This window comes from Poecilia reticulata, linkage group LG9 (genome assembly GCF_000633615.1).
Source record: "Poecilia reticulata strain Guanapo linkage group LG9, Guppy_female_1.0+MT, whole genome shotgun sequence".
NCBI lineage: Eukaryota > Metazoa > Chordata > Actinopteri > Cyprinodontiformes > Poeciliidae > Poecilia > Poecilia reticulata.
The window spans coordinates 14304523-14321076 of NC_024339.1; the positions used below are offsets into that span (position 1 = coordinate 14304523).

The 16554-nt window shown below is 39.5% G+C and overlaps 1 protein-coding gene across 5 annotated transcripts in view; it reads left to right on the forward strand.

Moving 5' to 3' along the window:
• Positions 1-13759, forward strand: part of slc20a2 (solute carrier family 20 member 2) — a 55454-nt gene extending 41695 nt beyond the window's left edge. For 4 of the 5 annotated variants that reach the window (XM_008418081.2, XM_008418082.2, XM_008418083.2 and 1 more), the window contains exons 9-11: positions 248-433; positions 3804-3888; positions 8434-13759. In XM_008418081.2, coding sequence (XP_008416303.1) covers positions 248-433; positions 3804-3888; positions 8434-8598 — 436 coding nt within the window. In that variant the 3' untranslated portion in view covers positions 8599-13759. Of the gene's footprint in view, positions 1-247; positions 434-3803; positions 3889-5973; positions 6059-8433 lie in introns of all 5 variants that reach the window. The other variant, XM_008418085.2, reaches the window with a different exon arrangement.
• The last annotated feature ends 2795 nt before the right edge of the window (positions 13760-16554 follow it).

A 16554-nucleotide genomic window follows, 5' to 3' on the forward strand; every position in this document is an offset into this window, starting at 1 on the left:
TCTGATAATGTCATTTTTATATTTACATCAGTTACTCAGTACTTGAATAGCTGTTTTATCTAATGCTTTTTTTGCTCTTGAATAGTTTCTTGACCAGCTACTTTTTACTTTTAAAAACAAGTAGAATTATGTTGAAGTAGTGCTTCTCTTATTTGTGGACAGTTTTTGGTGATCACTTTAACTCAGGTTGGCTCTTTCAATCAGAGACACCAGATAAGCTGAACACATTATTTTCTCATATTTGCAGTAATGCCATCGGGCCCCTGGTGGCGCTGTGGATGATTTATGAACAGGGCGGCGTCTTGCAGAACGCTACCACTCCGATCTGGCTGCTGTTTTACGGCGGTGTGGGCATCTGTGCCGGCCTGTGGGTGTGGGGACGGCGCGTCATCCAGACAATGGGGAAGGACCTGACTCCCATCACCCCTTCAAGGTGAGAGAGCCTCCTTATAGGACACACAGTGCGAAGGCGTCTGCTCGTACGCGGCTGGGTGGTTGTTCATGTGATAAAGATTGAATTTCCTACTTGATTGGGTTGGCTTGCCCCAATGAGGCTAACACAAACAGGTTCATCCAATTCTGCAGACTTCTGTGGTGAGTAAACACACACAGCTTTAGTAGGACCAGCACTCAGGGTCATGGAGAATGTTTAGAGTAATTGATCGCTTAGAGGGTAGTTAATAATCCACAACAGCCAGACAAAAAAAAAAAAAAACACACACAAACACATGGAAACAGTCACTTCCATTGTGCGGTTGTAAACGCCTCATGGGCTACCTGTGACTCATTATGTTTAAACTGAGCATGCTCCAATTCACACAAACACTCCTGTTACTGACTAAAGTTACTACGCCAGCTGCTCAAACAATATTTCTAGAGTCATTGTCGCTTCATATAGATCTGAACCAATTTATCTGCTGTACTTTGTTAAATTTTCAAACTACTTTTAACATCTTAGCATTCTAGATATGTTAAAGTGTTAAATTGTATCCAATAAGTTTGCATTCAGAAGCCTAGAGGTATATGATGGAGATCTTCAGTTTGCTTTTAATTTGCTAACATTTTGAAATTGGCTTGAATGATCCAGAGAACAGGTCAAATTGCTTCAATTAAGAACTTATGCAGATGTATAAGACTTTCTTTGGTTCTTATTGTTAGAATCCTCCTAAAAAGCAACTTTTTGTAAGCAGTGCAGTATATGTTCTGTTTCTGATTTGACCTGTTACATAATGCATGTGGATAATTGGGTCGTTTTTCAGACCACAGTAAATGAACCCCTGCAGCTCGCTGTCCAACAACTCACGCGTTAATCGCTCCCTGCTCTTCACTCGTCTTTGCTTCCATCTCTCTGTCTCTTGCTGTCTCCACGCATTATCTAAAGAATGTGTGCACGCAAACCTCAGCAATGTCTGTTAAGAAAAAAAACAAAACAGCCCTTTGCCTGCGGGTTGCACGAACTGTGTTGAATGTGCTGTATGTCCGCTTGCATGCATGCATGCTTATTTAGGCCTAATTGCTCCAGCAAGCTTCTATGAGGTTGTGTGCGCGCGCAAGTTGTTTTTGCCTGTCAGGGGCATCACAGAGGGTTACAGGAAGTTGTTTGGCATTCCGGATGAAGCGGAGTAGGATGAGGGAGTGAGGGAACAAACCACAGTGGGAACTTCTCCACTCAAACCACAGGGAGGGACGACAGCCTGGCGACTCCTCTTGCACTTTTCCTTTTTTTTTCCCTTTTTCCCTTTCTTTGTCGTCTTTTTCTACCCTTTAGTAAATATCTGTTGATCTCTTCATCCTTTGGTCTTTTATTCATCTTTCTCCTATAAATCTGTCTCCCTTTTCCCCTCAGTCCTTCCCACGCTCATGCTATCTCATTATTTTCCCTCTTTCTTTATTTCTCCACCTTTTTATTTGCTCCTTTCTCTTTGTGTGTGTGTACCCTCTTTTTTTTCCACTTAATCTCTCTCCTTCCATCCCCACACTGACTGGGCTGCCAGTATCCTAAGACAAATTTGCTCTGGTTCACAGTTCAAAAGCCTCGCTTTTCTCCAGAGTTCGCTTTCATGAATCAGCCTGACAAAGAAATTTGTTTTGGGGCAAAAACAGAACATTGTGTGTGTTTGTGTAGTCTGCAATACATGCCCTGGCATATATTTAAGCAGCCCCACTAATCCCCGGCGCAGTGAGGTATTTTCAAACCTGGAGTACGGATTTTCGTCATTCCCCTCAAGCCTCGGCCTGATCAGATCGGTGCAGATGTTGCTTGTGCTGTTTGAGTTTTCAGCAGTTTGAAGCAACTAGATCTTCATACTGCCAGATCAGTCGGTCAGTTCAACCTCAAGTTAGAGAATCGTGTTTGCCAATCTTAATAGTCAAGCTTACTTCACTCTAAAGTGAAGTAACTTTTCTCAGTGCATAGGAATTTAATTTGAGTCCTCTCTAGTTATCCATTGAGATAAAAGGGGAGCTTTATTGTAGTACATTTGCTGCACATTCAATATAATATTTCTAACACCTATAGTAGGAATGAGTAGTATGACGGGAAAAAACATACTTTTGTGGTTTTCATTCAAAAATGGAAACCTGTGTGAAAGCCTGACCTGTAAAACCTCTAATTTAATGATTTATTGTGACAAAATGGCATTTATTTTGTTCACTTTAGTGCATTATCAGTTTCTGACACAATATTGACAAATGTCAAATCATAATTGTCTAACAATAAAATTTATCAGGAAATCCACATCAGCTAGTTGTCTACCTATTTAGATTAACGTTTAGCAAAGTTGATTTGTCAAAAACGCTTAGACTAGCATCTATGTCTTCTAAATATTTCTGCTTGCTGCAATGCCTGAACTCTACCAGCTCACTTCGATTGTTAATCTCAGTCTTCAGAGATTAGATTTCCCCAGTAGGATTCTTGGTGAGATTGAGGGGAATATTGGGCGTACATTATGCAGATAATAATGTCTTACTGAAAGAGACTGCAACAATATTCCATTTTTATGCCATTTTACATTCACAGAAGGCTTAGGAATATATCTGGACTAAAGCCCCATCAGCGACTCAAATAGCCTCTGAAACATGAGTGTTTTACCTGAAGCAGTTCCCGCTTACAGAGGGATTGAAGCTTTGCTCAAGAGTACCTTTGGTGAAATCATTGGAGCCCTGCTGGGATACAGATTAGCCCTGCTGTTAGTGACCAGCGACTGGAATGACATTTTAACAATTATATCTCTGCAGCTAAATGAAACCCACCCAGAAATTTGCTTCAGTGTTGCTGCTTTTTATTTAGGAAATATCAATAATAGAAGTAGTACAAAAGGAATCCTCTTGTTTCAAGCTGCTGCTTTTGTGCTCTGTAATTTTTTTAATTTTGTAATTTTCTGACACATGCACATAACTTTTGCGTGTTTTCTGTGAATGCATTAACGATTTTCTCTTTCAGTTCATCCGTTGTTCTAGAGCCAAAGCTCCCTGGAAACGGGGAGTGATTTCTGGAGAAATTATGTCTTCTTGTAAGCATTAGGCTCTTCAGAGTCACACCGATCTGTGATCACATGCCACCATACCTGAAATTACCTACAGACACTCAGGACCTCACAGAAGTGCTCTACTCTTTGTGTGTGGCTGCCTAATGAAGGGCTTTAGTAATTACAGTTTGATTGTTATTGTTTGACTGTGTGATGTGTAAACATGTAAGAGCTGTTGAAATGTGTGTGGAGATGTGGATGCTGGGGAGGCGGTGCCTCCAGCAGCTCCGTCCAAGTCATTGCAGTGAAGAACGTCTCCCCTCCCTCCTTCCACAGTGGGTTCACTATTGAACTGGCCTCTGCACTCACAGTCGTGTTGGCTTCAAATATCGGAATCCCTGTCAGTACCACACACTGCAAGGTATGACCGAGTGGCCCCTCCCACTCCCTCAGACTGACCTCTTGACCCCTGCAGGTGCCTCCAGGGAAGAGGGGAGCTCACACTTTCTCCCAGAGCGCCGGGCCTTAGATTATCCCTGGAGACGGAAAGGAAATCCTCTAAAAATTGCTGAATTCTAACATTTGAATTTATTGTCGTTAAAATGTTCTGATTTCTGGCTATTTTTTGATGGCTTTGACAAACGTTTTTTTTTTTTTTTTTTTACTGAAAATAATTTTGATTGAGCTCATCTCTAAACATGGAAAGACTACAATAGAGATCACATATGACAAATGTATTAATTTAAGAAAAAAAAGCAGAGTAAAAAGACTGAGATTTGGTAGATTTTTTGGAGTATTTTAATTCCTGCTGTGTCATTTATATAAAATCCTCAGTATTAACTGTTGAAGCTGGGTAAGCAAATTTCAGTTCACACCTTTAGGGTCGAGCAATAAAGCAAAAAACAATATGTATCGCGATAGGCATGTGATCAATATCGATATATGATGTCGGATCAAATTTTCAATAATTTCACTGAACTGCGCTCTAGAACCGCATAGCATTCTGGGGGATGTAGGCTAGGTAAACAAGGTKGGCGGCATCAACTAACTCACTCACTCTTTGGTTGCCTAGCAACAACCTGTTGAGTAACATGCACAGCAGCAGTTTCAGGATTCACCAGCATGCCTCATTACTCTTAAATAAAAAATAACGGCTTTGAGTGACAAGAGGAAATGAGTATAACAGCCTGAAAGGAAGCTGTGGATAAAGCAGGAAAGATCACTTCACCGGTTTGACTGCATTTCATATATTTAAAACAAAAAGCTAATCAATAATTATAGATATTGACTGACATGAAACCTTTTTATGCAATACATTTTTGTATTAAACAGTCCAATCAATTTCCCGTCCTGTTGCAAGCCTGTATACCCATAAATTGATTCTATTTGCATGAAATAAATCGGTGAGAACTGATGTCATATCCGCTTATAGAAGTGATTGTAATTGTGTTTCCACCATGAAAAACAACAGGCTGTTGTTTAGTGAAACCAGTTCTGTGCTAGCAGTCTTTGCTGGGCTGCAACTAGTTTATAAGCAGTTGAGTTTTTTTTCTCATCATGACTAAACAATTGATCAAAAAACTGTGACACCCACAAAATTATAAAATACATGCAATTTCTAAAAAAGTTTTAGAAACAGTTTGAGGTTTACATACGAGATCTTTTTGCTTATGATAATTACATAATCACAAAAGCATACCGTATCAAATATGACCCATAAAAGAGAAAAGATTATTTTAAAAACCAAGTTTTTTTTGTTTTCTCAGGTAAATAATAAAGCAAATTTTTACAAATCATTATTTTCAAATAAAATTAAAAGTGTTAGAAAAGCCATAAAATCTGGTCAGAAATACGTCATTTTGGTGTAATAATGACCACTCTTTCATTCTGTTTTTGAAAGAAACATTCTTGCTTTAAAAGTAGTTTATTTTTTAAACAAGATTAAGAAGTTTTGCTTTGCCATTATTTGGACACAAATATCTCTATAATATACACTTTTAAAAAAAAACTTCAGCTTTATCATTTCAAATCATTGCCAAAGCTATTTCATCCGCAGCCACGCCTTTATCAACTTTTCCTTTAAAAGTCCGGTTAGAGCAGAAGCCCACCGGGCGTTTTGCCCCATCCAGCCGTTCTCGGACAGCCCTGGGCCTCAGTGTGCAGCTCCTCTCCCCTGCTCTTTTCAGGAACACCAGATCCAGACTGGAAGGCGAGGCGGACCGGTCCAGACCCAGTCCTGCCTGATCCCCGCCCCCTTCTCCCTCCTCCACACCTACATTACTCTGTTTCATTTCCACCAGCTCTCCTAATGCTGCCCACTCAACACTGGCATGGTTTGGCGCGTGGGTCCCCACCCTCCTGTGCTCGGTCGTAAGCTGACTTCCCCTCCACTGTCCCCCACCACCGGCAGGCGTCCTCCTACCCGACCCCACCCGTCACACTTTGTTTTCCACTATTTTTACCTCTCCCTCTTCATCTTTCTGTCTCCACTCATGTGTCTTCACAGCGGATTTTGCATTGAAGTAATGAGTGCGCTAACAGTGCTTGTTGCATCAAATGTGGGCATCCCAATAAGCTCCACCCACTGCAAGGTATTGGAGTCCTTGGTGGTGAAGCTGTGAGGAGCCTCCACCATGAGAGCTCTTCCTCAGCGCTTCATCTCTAGCTGTTGATCACTCAAATCAATCGCAACTCCTGAAGTTGAAGTTTTGATCTCTCCTGCAGTTTTCCTCCAGCAATTTTTCTTAAAGGGAACTTTGCAACATCAAAGATTGTACTTGGTTTGATGTTGGGGATTAAGTTGTTACTCTTAAAAGTATTTGTAGTCTAGCCTACCTTAACAAATTATTATTTTCACCCTGAAATTATAAGGGTTTAATGCCATATTTAAACTTCAATTAATGAAAATGAGTTGCTTTTTTGTGTAGAATAATAATAATTAACCTTCATATTGAATTATCTCTAATTTTTATTTACTTATCTACACATGATTTTATGTTTGATTCCATACCAGTAGTAAATCATTTATTCGGTTTTTGAATAATGGCACTTTTGGATTTCAGTCATAAAAGCTTCAAATAATCTACATACTAAAACTGTCATGAAATAGTGCATCTTTATCATAAATATTTCTTTGGGACAATTCTGTATTGTACAGATTTTCTGCCTATAGTTATGTGAATCAATGTTCCCCAGTTATTTAGTAGTTGAGTTATTGAATTGGGCACCTTTGGGTGTCCATATCCTGAAGCTTGAATTCCCTGAGGGGAAACTGCAGGAGACTCAAAACTGGTGTCCAGTTACTGATGATCAGTTTGTCTAAATATCACTATTATCACCATCAGCACCATTCCTTATCTCCATTTCTCACATACAACCCTATCATGTTTCTTCCCTAAAATTTTGGATAATCTGCTGCTTTGCAAAGATGCTAAATCTAATGATGGTTAGAGGTTTATGATTGTGGTAATTATGTCATTTTCAAATGATTCTGTCTGGAGATGTACAGATGTTTTTGGTGAAATGCCATCTAAAAAACTAAATTCTAATTTGGAAATGGATTGGATTTAAAGCCATTTGTTATTTTAAACTGAGAGAGTGAAACTGAGATTTCTCCGTGTCCTTCAAATCTTTGGCGATAAATTAACGTCATATCCGTGCATCTCCAGTGGTTCAGTTTGTGTGAAGGAGAGAATGTGAGGATTTATGGGCATTGATTGGGTTTCATTAACTTGCGTCGAGTCCGACTGATCTTTTTCTTAGATCGGGCTTTTCTCTTCTTGTTGAGGCTAAATCGATGCCCAGTCCTTGGTGTGAGTCAATATAAGATGATTGTGTACAGTGACTTTGCTGTTTCAGAGGATCTGTGGGCAGGTGACACTAAAACTGAGGTTACTGCATGCAAATGATCTAAAAACAATTTTTTTTTTCTGTTAGAGTATTGAGGTTCATGTTGGTGACAAACAATTTGACAATAATCTCCCATACGAACCTCCAGGCCTTAACGTTCCTCACTGTCCGTCCGACCTTTTATCTACAAAAGTGGACAGATTTAAATGTGCTAGGTGAGGTCGGCAGAGATCAGAGTGCGCTCGGCGTCTCGCGTTTCTCTGGCTGAATGCGAGCAGACGGATACGGCGTTACCTGCTGCTCTGACTGACAGCAAGTCACTGCACATGATTCTCAAACATGTCTGAAATCGTATTTTTTCTTCCAACTGAACTGGGTTCCTGCTATTAAAGGTAAATAAAAAATGCATAAGTGAAAGTCTGACACTGAGTGTGTTTCACAAGCTAAACCTGCTTGCGTCAGACTTTCACATGGGAATTTATTTTTTTGGTTTAGCCGGTAATAACCTCCAGGCTTGCCGTTACTAACGCATATTTGAGTCTGAAATGTGAAGAGCTGCAGGTTGCACACGCTCTTCTATTCACAGCTGACCTCTGTCACCTCTCTACCAGCTCAGATATTATTAGGAGTTTTACTCAGGCTTTTCTTTTTTAGAAGGCTGATGCTAAACTTGATTGCGAAAGGATAAAAACCTTTACAGGTTTGCAGATATAAATAAATAAATACAAAATCTAGTCACAAGCTTCTGGTTGCACAGAAGTGTAGCATTCAATCTGTTTAGTTGTTGAAGAAGCTAGTAGCTACACAGACCGATTTGTTGGCACCCCTGGCAAAGATGTGCAAAAAGCATGAATAAATTATTCTACAATACATCCCTCATTGACTGAGTTACCTCCTGATACATTCAAGTTCTGCATAGAAATACAAAAACTGTTTGCTTTTAAAGAGAAAGCGACGACGGCGATGTCTCCTAATGGAAGTGAAAATATTCTGGGCACACAGTCCTGAGAACCGCAAAGACACCCTGCAGCTCTTCACGGTCTCTGCAGCCTTCAAGCGCGTTCGGCTCTGCTGCTGATTTGTCTTTCTGTCTCTTCTCCCCGTCGGCGCCGTCCAGGTGGGCTCGGTCGTAGCCGTGGGCTGGATCCGCTCCCAGAAAGCCGTGGACTGGCGCCTCTTCAGGAACATCTTCCTGGCCTGGTTCGTCACGGTGCCGGTGGCTGGCCTGTTCAGCGCCGCCGTCATGGCCCTGTTCGTCTACGGCATCCTGCCCTTCGTCTGAGGGGGGACGTGGCCGGGAGGGCGAGCGGTGGAGAATGGAAGAGGGGAGTCAGAGAAGGGGTAACGTGGAAGGAAATCGTAGCGTGGGTGTCGTTGAGGGAAGGCGAGCAGGAACTGGAGTGAGGAGAAGAGTTTGAGGAAGCTGCAGAGGTTTACAAATGGACTTTGGTTGTACTGTGAGGTGATGTGAGGAGGGTTGGTTCCCGCGCTGCCTGGCTCTGTTGTCCGGAAATCCTCTCAACTCATTTGAGTTTCAATCAGTTCATATTTATTCTCTTTTTGGGGGGATATGCATCATTCTGTCTGCTGTAAATACAAAAATAGGAAATTTACCTTTTAATTAAAAAAAAAAAAGAAATTAAGAATTACAACAACAAAAAAGTAACCATACCAGTGAGCACACATCTGATATCCGAACAAGGAAAAAAAAAAGTGTACATATTGTCGTTCTGACTGAGTGTGATCTGTTGTATTACGGCTTGCTTTGGCACAAAAAAATAAGAAAAGACATGCGTGTGGTTAACCAACCCATCCATCATGTCAGATTTTAAACACACCAGCTAGGTACAACCGGGGCCAAAAGGAAAGGACGCCTCAGAAAAAGAGAGTCGTGCAACATTTTATTTTCCATGATACCATAGAAACCTAATTTACTAAAGAATTTGATTTTAATTTTTGTGGAGAGCTCCTGTATGTTTTTAGAGATAAGTCTGATATTTTTTAATGATGTATTATAATGTAATTTGTATTGTAAATACTGTCCTTTATGGCGTTTGGCAGTGGGATCCTGGTTTGTTTTTATTGTTGTAGAGAGGGGGCGGGGGGAGGGGCTCTTCATCTTATCGTCGTCATACAAAGTATGATTCATGCCTGAGGTTCAGAGTAGGGAAAAATAAAAAAGTGTGGTTTGGTTGGACACGGCTCAATTTGAGGAAATGAACCAGAAAGGTTGGGTGGGGAAAGACAGGTCACTCTCCTCAGTCGATCCATGCCAAAGTCAACATTTCAGCATGCCAATTTAGAGTCGAAAGATGCCAAAACACTAAAACTGAGCTGAGGCGTGCGAGCGCAAACTGACGAGGTCCCATAACATATCTTTATCCTTATGCCTTTATTTTCATACATACAGCTGAGTCACTGTCATATCGAACCCTACTTTCACATGATAAATGGCATCATGTCAAACACTAAAACATGTAAAGGACGAGGACTCCAGCAAAAAGCAGCATAGCTCCTCAAATGTGTTCGGAGTGCAGAGGCGTCTTCTGCCTGCCGGTGCTAAAGGTTCAGCTTGATTCCATACAGTCAGAGTGAAGGCTCACCTAAAGCCTGGTGCAGGATTTCAGGCTGCTCATAACGCTAAATATCATAAGACATCTGTCTTGAAGAGATGGTCAGGGACTACAAGAAGTGAGGCTTTGTTAGAAGTTTGTAAGCAGTTGATTTCTAACCTGCAGAAGGAAACTGATTTTTAAAAAATGTTATGATATTGCCTCTGAAGCCAGAATTCATAATCAGGCTCCAGCTGCAACTCAGAAAAAAAACTAAACTGTTTGGTAGTGGTATCTATGGTAACTGTTGGCAATAAAAAATGATCACAGGAAAATTCAACTCTGAAGGAACAGTTTTACAAATAGTGATTGTGGAGCAGTGTGTCCCATTGATTTGTGTTTATACCTCCACCAATCACGTTCAGTAAGCCTGGCGGCCATTTTGGATGTTGAACCTAGGGCTGTTGGATACCTCCAAACGTTCAAAGTCTTGATTTCAGGTTTGATTTCAATTGGCATTCTTTGATGTTGGAAACTTTGACTTAAATGTACGACTGTGATCTTAATTTTATGTAAATCGCAATTAACTGGGATTAGAGGCTACCGCTAATTGCTAATATGAGCAGAGTCAGTTCAAAAACACACTTCTGAAGTCTTAGCAACCCAACTCTTAAAAATATCCCAGCATTTTATGTGTAAATTATTTCTAAGGCAAAGAAAGGGTCGTCTTAGGTAGTTTTGTAAACTAGCCATTTTGAAACTTAACCATTACAAATTAATTTATTTTTCCTAAGAGGTTTTAATTCCTAATGTTCATAGAAACATTGAAATCTTAATTTCAGTGGATATTTAACACCAGATAATCCCATTGGCTCTGCTTCCACTCCCTGGTTGGGCAAATTTACTCTTGTGAAATATGACAGGTTATGAGTTACAATCAAACTGAGTCATGTCAGAGATATGGTTCCTTTTTTAAGTGGTCTCTTAAATTGATACAATCTGATATTTTAAGCATCTTCCTCCTGCTATAAGTAAGAAGAAACTTTGAATTTACTTCCCTCAGTAACGACTTCTAAATCTGCCCTCCAAAATAATTTCTTGGTGAATCTCCACTAGCATTACCATAATAGCATTAGCCAAAATCACATTTAAGATTTTAAGATGATAGGCTTAAAATCTGGCATCACTCATATGAGCAGTTAGCTTTGGCCTCTGGATGAACGTGTTTGCGTTTAACCTAAATGGAGACGCCATGTTTTTTACTGCAGGAAAGATTTTAGCTTTCCATTATCCGTTTACAGAACCTGACTTCTAAAATCCTGAACCATCCCTTTGATCTCATTTTGTCTGAAAGTGATTTAGAAAAAAAAACAAAAAAACTGATCATCACCAGCTTTTAAAAAAAGGTTACCTAGGTGACCTGCGGATGAACAAAGTCTAAAGTTATTTTTGTTTGAACAAACTCTATGCCAGCTGTTGGATGTTTTTGTTGTTTTTGTGGTGTTTCCTGTTTTGTTTTTTTTTATTTTCTTCATGAACAAATCTATGCTTAAGTAGCCACATGCCTTGTAACGTGTTTTACTTTGTGCAGAAACGGTAAAATAATTCAGTACTGTGGTGTTTACATTGTAACCATATTGTAGAGTATCTGTTTAAAAAAAAAACTGTTGCCTAATGATGCCAATGAAAGACAAACTATTAACCATGAATTTTTAAGTGCAAGTAAAACGGAATATAACCAGAAGTGTCTAGAGAGAAAGAGAGCGTTGAGAGGAAGTGTGTTTGATTTTTTTTTTTTTCCTCAGCGGTTTTTGTAGTAGTGCTGATCATGATCCCTGTCACTTTACACTGCTACTGCAACGTGTTAACACTACATGTGTGGGTGCAATTCAGTGATGAAAAGAATAACTAGAGAAATCTCATCAAAACTATATATTTTTCTACCATATCTGAGTTTTAACCTGGGTGAGCTTCCGCGCACTTTTAGAGGGAGACGCCGTGGGCTTGAGGTGGGGAGAAACTGCGGAAAATATTCCCGTCCACGTCTTGTTTTGGCACTCGTGCCCACTCCCACCGGGCCCAGTGTCCTCCAGCATGTAGATTGACGTGTCGATCGCGAGTAGATCAGATTTTGAAATGACCGTTTTTATTTTTGAACTATAGATGAAAACACTTTGTAATTTTGTTTCCCTACTGCATTGACTTTGGCCGTGAGCTGCCAGAGGAGGACAGATCTACTATGACATCATGTCTGAAATGCAAAAAAAAAAAAAAGTTTCCCCTTCAGGGTTTGCTCCCTGGTTTCTGAGCAGCTGACCTCCCTTGCAGCTCATGACCTTTTTACTCTGTCACAGATCGTGCTGCACAGAGGTCTGCACGGAGCCGGCATGTTCACTTCCTCATGATTTCTAATTTCTGCTGTGTGTTGTGAGGAAGAAGTGCACCTTTTGAAGAAGCTCTGCTTTTGTCCGAAGCAGTCAGTGTAACTTGTCATGTGGAAAAACATAAAAGTACAAAGCAGAAAAATTTCCCAGTATAATTAATCTGAATTTTCTTTAAAAAGAAAAAAAACCTGCTTGCTCATATTTTTTGCATCTACTGAATGCATCTCGTATAAGACTTGCTGGCACACAATGTACGGCAGGCAGTTTAACTTAGAATGCATGGCTTTCAATTTGGGAAAAGAGCAACACACGCTGCTCTCCACACAGATAGGCCTTCACTGAGATTTGACCTCGCGACCTTTCAGCAGGGAGAGACTGTAATCAGCACACAGAGCAGAATCTCATTTTACAGAGATGGAATTAAAATCTCACTTCGGCATTAACCCTTGCATCCATTTCAGCTGCTTCCATAGCGCCCTCTACAGGTGCTAGACATATTTAAATATTTTTTTTTTACTGCAGTAGCATATATCTAAACTGAAAGCTTCTGTAACAAATAGTGAAATTATTTCCCCATATATTTTTTCTGAGTGTGGAGGGCACTTCGGAGATGAATGGTGTTTTGCTTTTTAACAGCAGGAGGCTGATATTCTAGCTCCTCATCTTGTGGCGTTTCAAGTGAACATCAACACGCTGTGCAAGCCTCTTGTGCAACTCGCTTTCTCTTGGTTTCTTTGTTCTCCATGCATTCATCGCCCTCATAGGCCAAAAGGGGGCACATTGCTCAGTTCTAGGGGAGGAAAAGTTGAACTATTAAATAAATTTAAAAAAAACATTGCATATTGTTTTTGAAACTTTGTTAATAAATTGATTTATCTGACATCAGGTCCAAAACTTTCTGTGTTCAAAAACATTGCAAAGTAACCTCAAGACAGAAACAACTTGAAATCTTGTAAATGAAAAATGTTTTTTAGTTTGTTTTTTTTCTAGTTCAGTCCAGTAAATTCAGCCGATAGATGGCGTAGTTTGCCACTTTCCTCACCATAAAGAGGGGCATCATTTTGGCAACTGGCTAAATTGTCATTTAGGGAGTAAGTGTGCTTCTGTTGTATTATAATAATTTCATAAACAGAATCTACACAGAATGTGCCATTTTCTTCTCGCTCCCTGAATGTACATCACAAGCTGTTAAAGGTGCAACTCGTCACAGGACTGGGGTAATAGCGCCCTCTCCTGGTTGCATAGAACCATCTCTCATTACAGATAAAAGAGAGGTTAAAAAAAATCAGACCTTCATCTGAACATGGCGTGCCATCGTCTGTTTCTCTGGTCGTTTTTGTAATAAAACGTGCTCCTTGGCCGGCCTGCAGGCTTTGCAGTTCTGTGTCGTCTTCTTACTGTTTACTGCTTCTCAACTGTCCAGTCCTTTTAAAAGGTAAATAGAAGAAAAAAGAAAAAAAATGCAAAGAAATTCAGGATAAACTGTAGCTTGCTTCAACAACGACAAAAAAAAAAAATCTTATGCTCTTCTGATTTGCATATATCGTACTGTAATGTTTTATTTAAGAATTTTAGTGGGAAAAAAAATGTCATTTAAACTAAATTATGGGAATTAAAATTACAAAGGATACCTAAAACAACTGAGTTGTGTTTTTATTTTTTGGAGTGATGTCTGTATGCCGAACTGTTTGTTTCTCCAAGTACTTATCAGTAATGCAGGTAAGAGGTCAGGTCACTTGGTCTACGGGTCATTATGGGATGGACAGAGTTTCAGTTATTCTGCCTTTCGGTGAGAATTTGACCAACTAAAACCATAAGTGCAGAACAGATTTTAAAATGTAATTTTCTTTTAAGTTCGCTTGTTTTCACAGTACAAGTTTCAACCCTAAACTTTGTTGTATTGTGGGGGGATTTATTTTTATGAAGTAGAAACAAATGAATTTGCATTCAGTTCTCCTGAGTCTGTATAGCCTCAAGAGCCATTTTCACTGTAATTACTTCAGATCCTGTTTGTACAGCTCTTCAGTGAAATGCCCATTATTGTTTGGAGATGAAATCAAGACTCTTACCTCAGCTGCATACAATACAAAAGCAGTACAAAGACGGCTGAAAGTGACAAATTGTGTAAATAAAGATCAAATTTTATTTGTATAGCACATTTCAGCAGCAAGGCATTTCAAAGTGCTTTACATCAATAAACACAAAAATACAGAGTTATGCAACATTGAATAAAAATAAAAAACTCCAGTGGAGGGGACTCCAACCCGCTCCCCTTTTCAACAGAGGGGGGGCATTAAAAACGTAGACAGTGAGACAAGAAATAAAAAGAAATTAAAATGCATCTAAGCATCTAAGAAATTAAGATGCATCTAAGAAACGTTCTTTCCTTATAACCCTCCATCTTGTATTAAGCAATCCTGATTAATTAAAGAGGTTGAAACTTTTTCTTAAAGGTTCTGGGTATTTTTGAGTGTGTCTGTTATTCAAACGTGATTAAAGCTGAAAGTCGGAGGGAAAAAAAACGCATTAAAAAGATTGAGACCATGTGAAACATGCTTCCATGACTTTAGTCGTGTTTTCTCATTTCCCCCCTCTGCTTCGCGTTCTCTCCGTCTCCTACGGATACCGACGTGGACAAAGGCTGCGTGAATCTGCCACATCTTTTCAGGCTAATCTTATTTAGATGTTGGCACATACTTTCCCAGCAGCGTGTCTGTGTCTGCTCGGCTCGGTTTAATTTAAGAAACCTCTCCAGTAATGCTTGGACAAAAAATAAATTTAAAAAAAGGCTGGATTAATTCAAGCACACAGCAAGTGACACCGCGTACATTTAACGGGATAATGGCTCCTATTTCATGTCGGTTAAATCAGTAACCAAAAAGAAATGGAAACCACAACCCCCCTGCTGTCTGGGGCTTTGAAAGGCTTTTATAACGATGGAGGGCGTTGTTTCTGTTTTGTAAAAGGTATTTGTTTGTGGTTTGTCATCCTAATTGACAACAGGAAGTCTTTTGGCTGTTTATAAAACGCGGCTTCTGCAAATTATAACAGCTCCCATCAGGGAGTCGATTATAGAGCTCAGGGTTTCGAACAACTGTTTTAAATTACAGCTTAGATTTAACGAAAATGAACTAAAACCTAGATAAACACGTTTGTGGTCCTTTTTTTTTTTTCAATGGCAAACCGGCTTCAGTTTATGTTGAACTTAACACACTGCAAATAGTATCAACAACCCCTGGGACATTTTTATTACTTTATAAACAAATTGAATTGTCAAATATCTCAGGATTGTGGCTTGCCTTTTGTATTTAGTTCCATTTACTGTTTCAATCCAAAACAATTACCTCTAATTAGTAACCATGTGTGTCTAATTGAATCCCGGTATGGCTGCAGCTGCTGGGTTGAAGGCCTCAGAGGTTTGCTGGGAAACATTCTGGTGAGTCTACAATGCGCTCTTGGGAGTAATTTTCTTAAGTTGAACACTGAAGGTTCCACATTCTCTCTAATAATAGATAATAGTTCTCTGGCGTCCCAAAGCCTTAGAAATGGCTTTGCAAGCTTTTCCAGACAGACCAACGTCAACACATGTCTTTAGATCGTTTAGTCTACTTCATGTAGTCAGATGGGTTCTCTTTGGGTGATCCCCTGATGTTGCATAATTGTGTCTTCTTTTTTAAATTAAAATCCAGAAATATTTATGTGCAACAAAAAAAAAGTGGTGCCTTTTTACAGCACTGTATGAGTTTTGCTTTAGCAACTGAATTACAGGAATAAATGACCTTTATATTAAAGTGAAGATGCACCTCTAGGCTGTATTTGATCCTGGTTCAAATATGTGGCCATTACTGTGTTTTATAAAGTATGTAATGCTTTTGACATTTCCCAGATAACATTCCAAAAACTTGTTTTCTTTGTAAGTGAATCTTCCTGTGAGAAATAACACAGCTGTGCTCAGGTCAGGGAAACAACCTGAGCGTGGAAACACATTTTTTCTCTCAGTACAATCTGTAATTTAATAAACGTACCCAAATGCACAATTTTTAATTTTCATTAAAATAAGCAGAAACAAGATTAGACTACATAGTTTCTTCTAGTTCTTTAGGACATATAAGGTAAAACCTTTTCTCATTGAATTATGCAAGTTATTGCTGGTTAATGTAATTTTTTTAAAGACTGCAGAGAGCAGCTGCTATATTATTATTTTTTTTACTTTGTTTTTATAATGTAAAGCACTTTGTACCGCCTTGTTGCTGAAATGTGCTACGCAAATAAACTTGCATCAGATGACAGGACTACATGAGA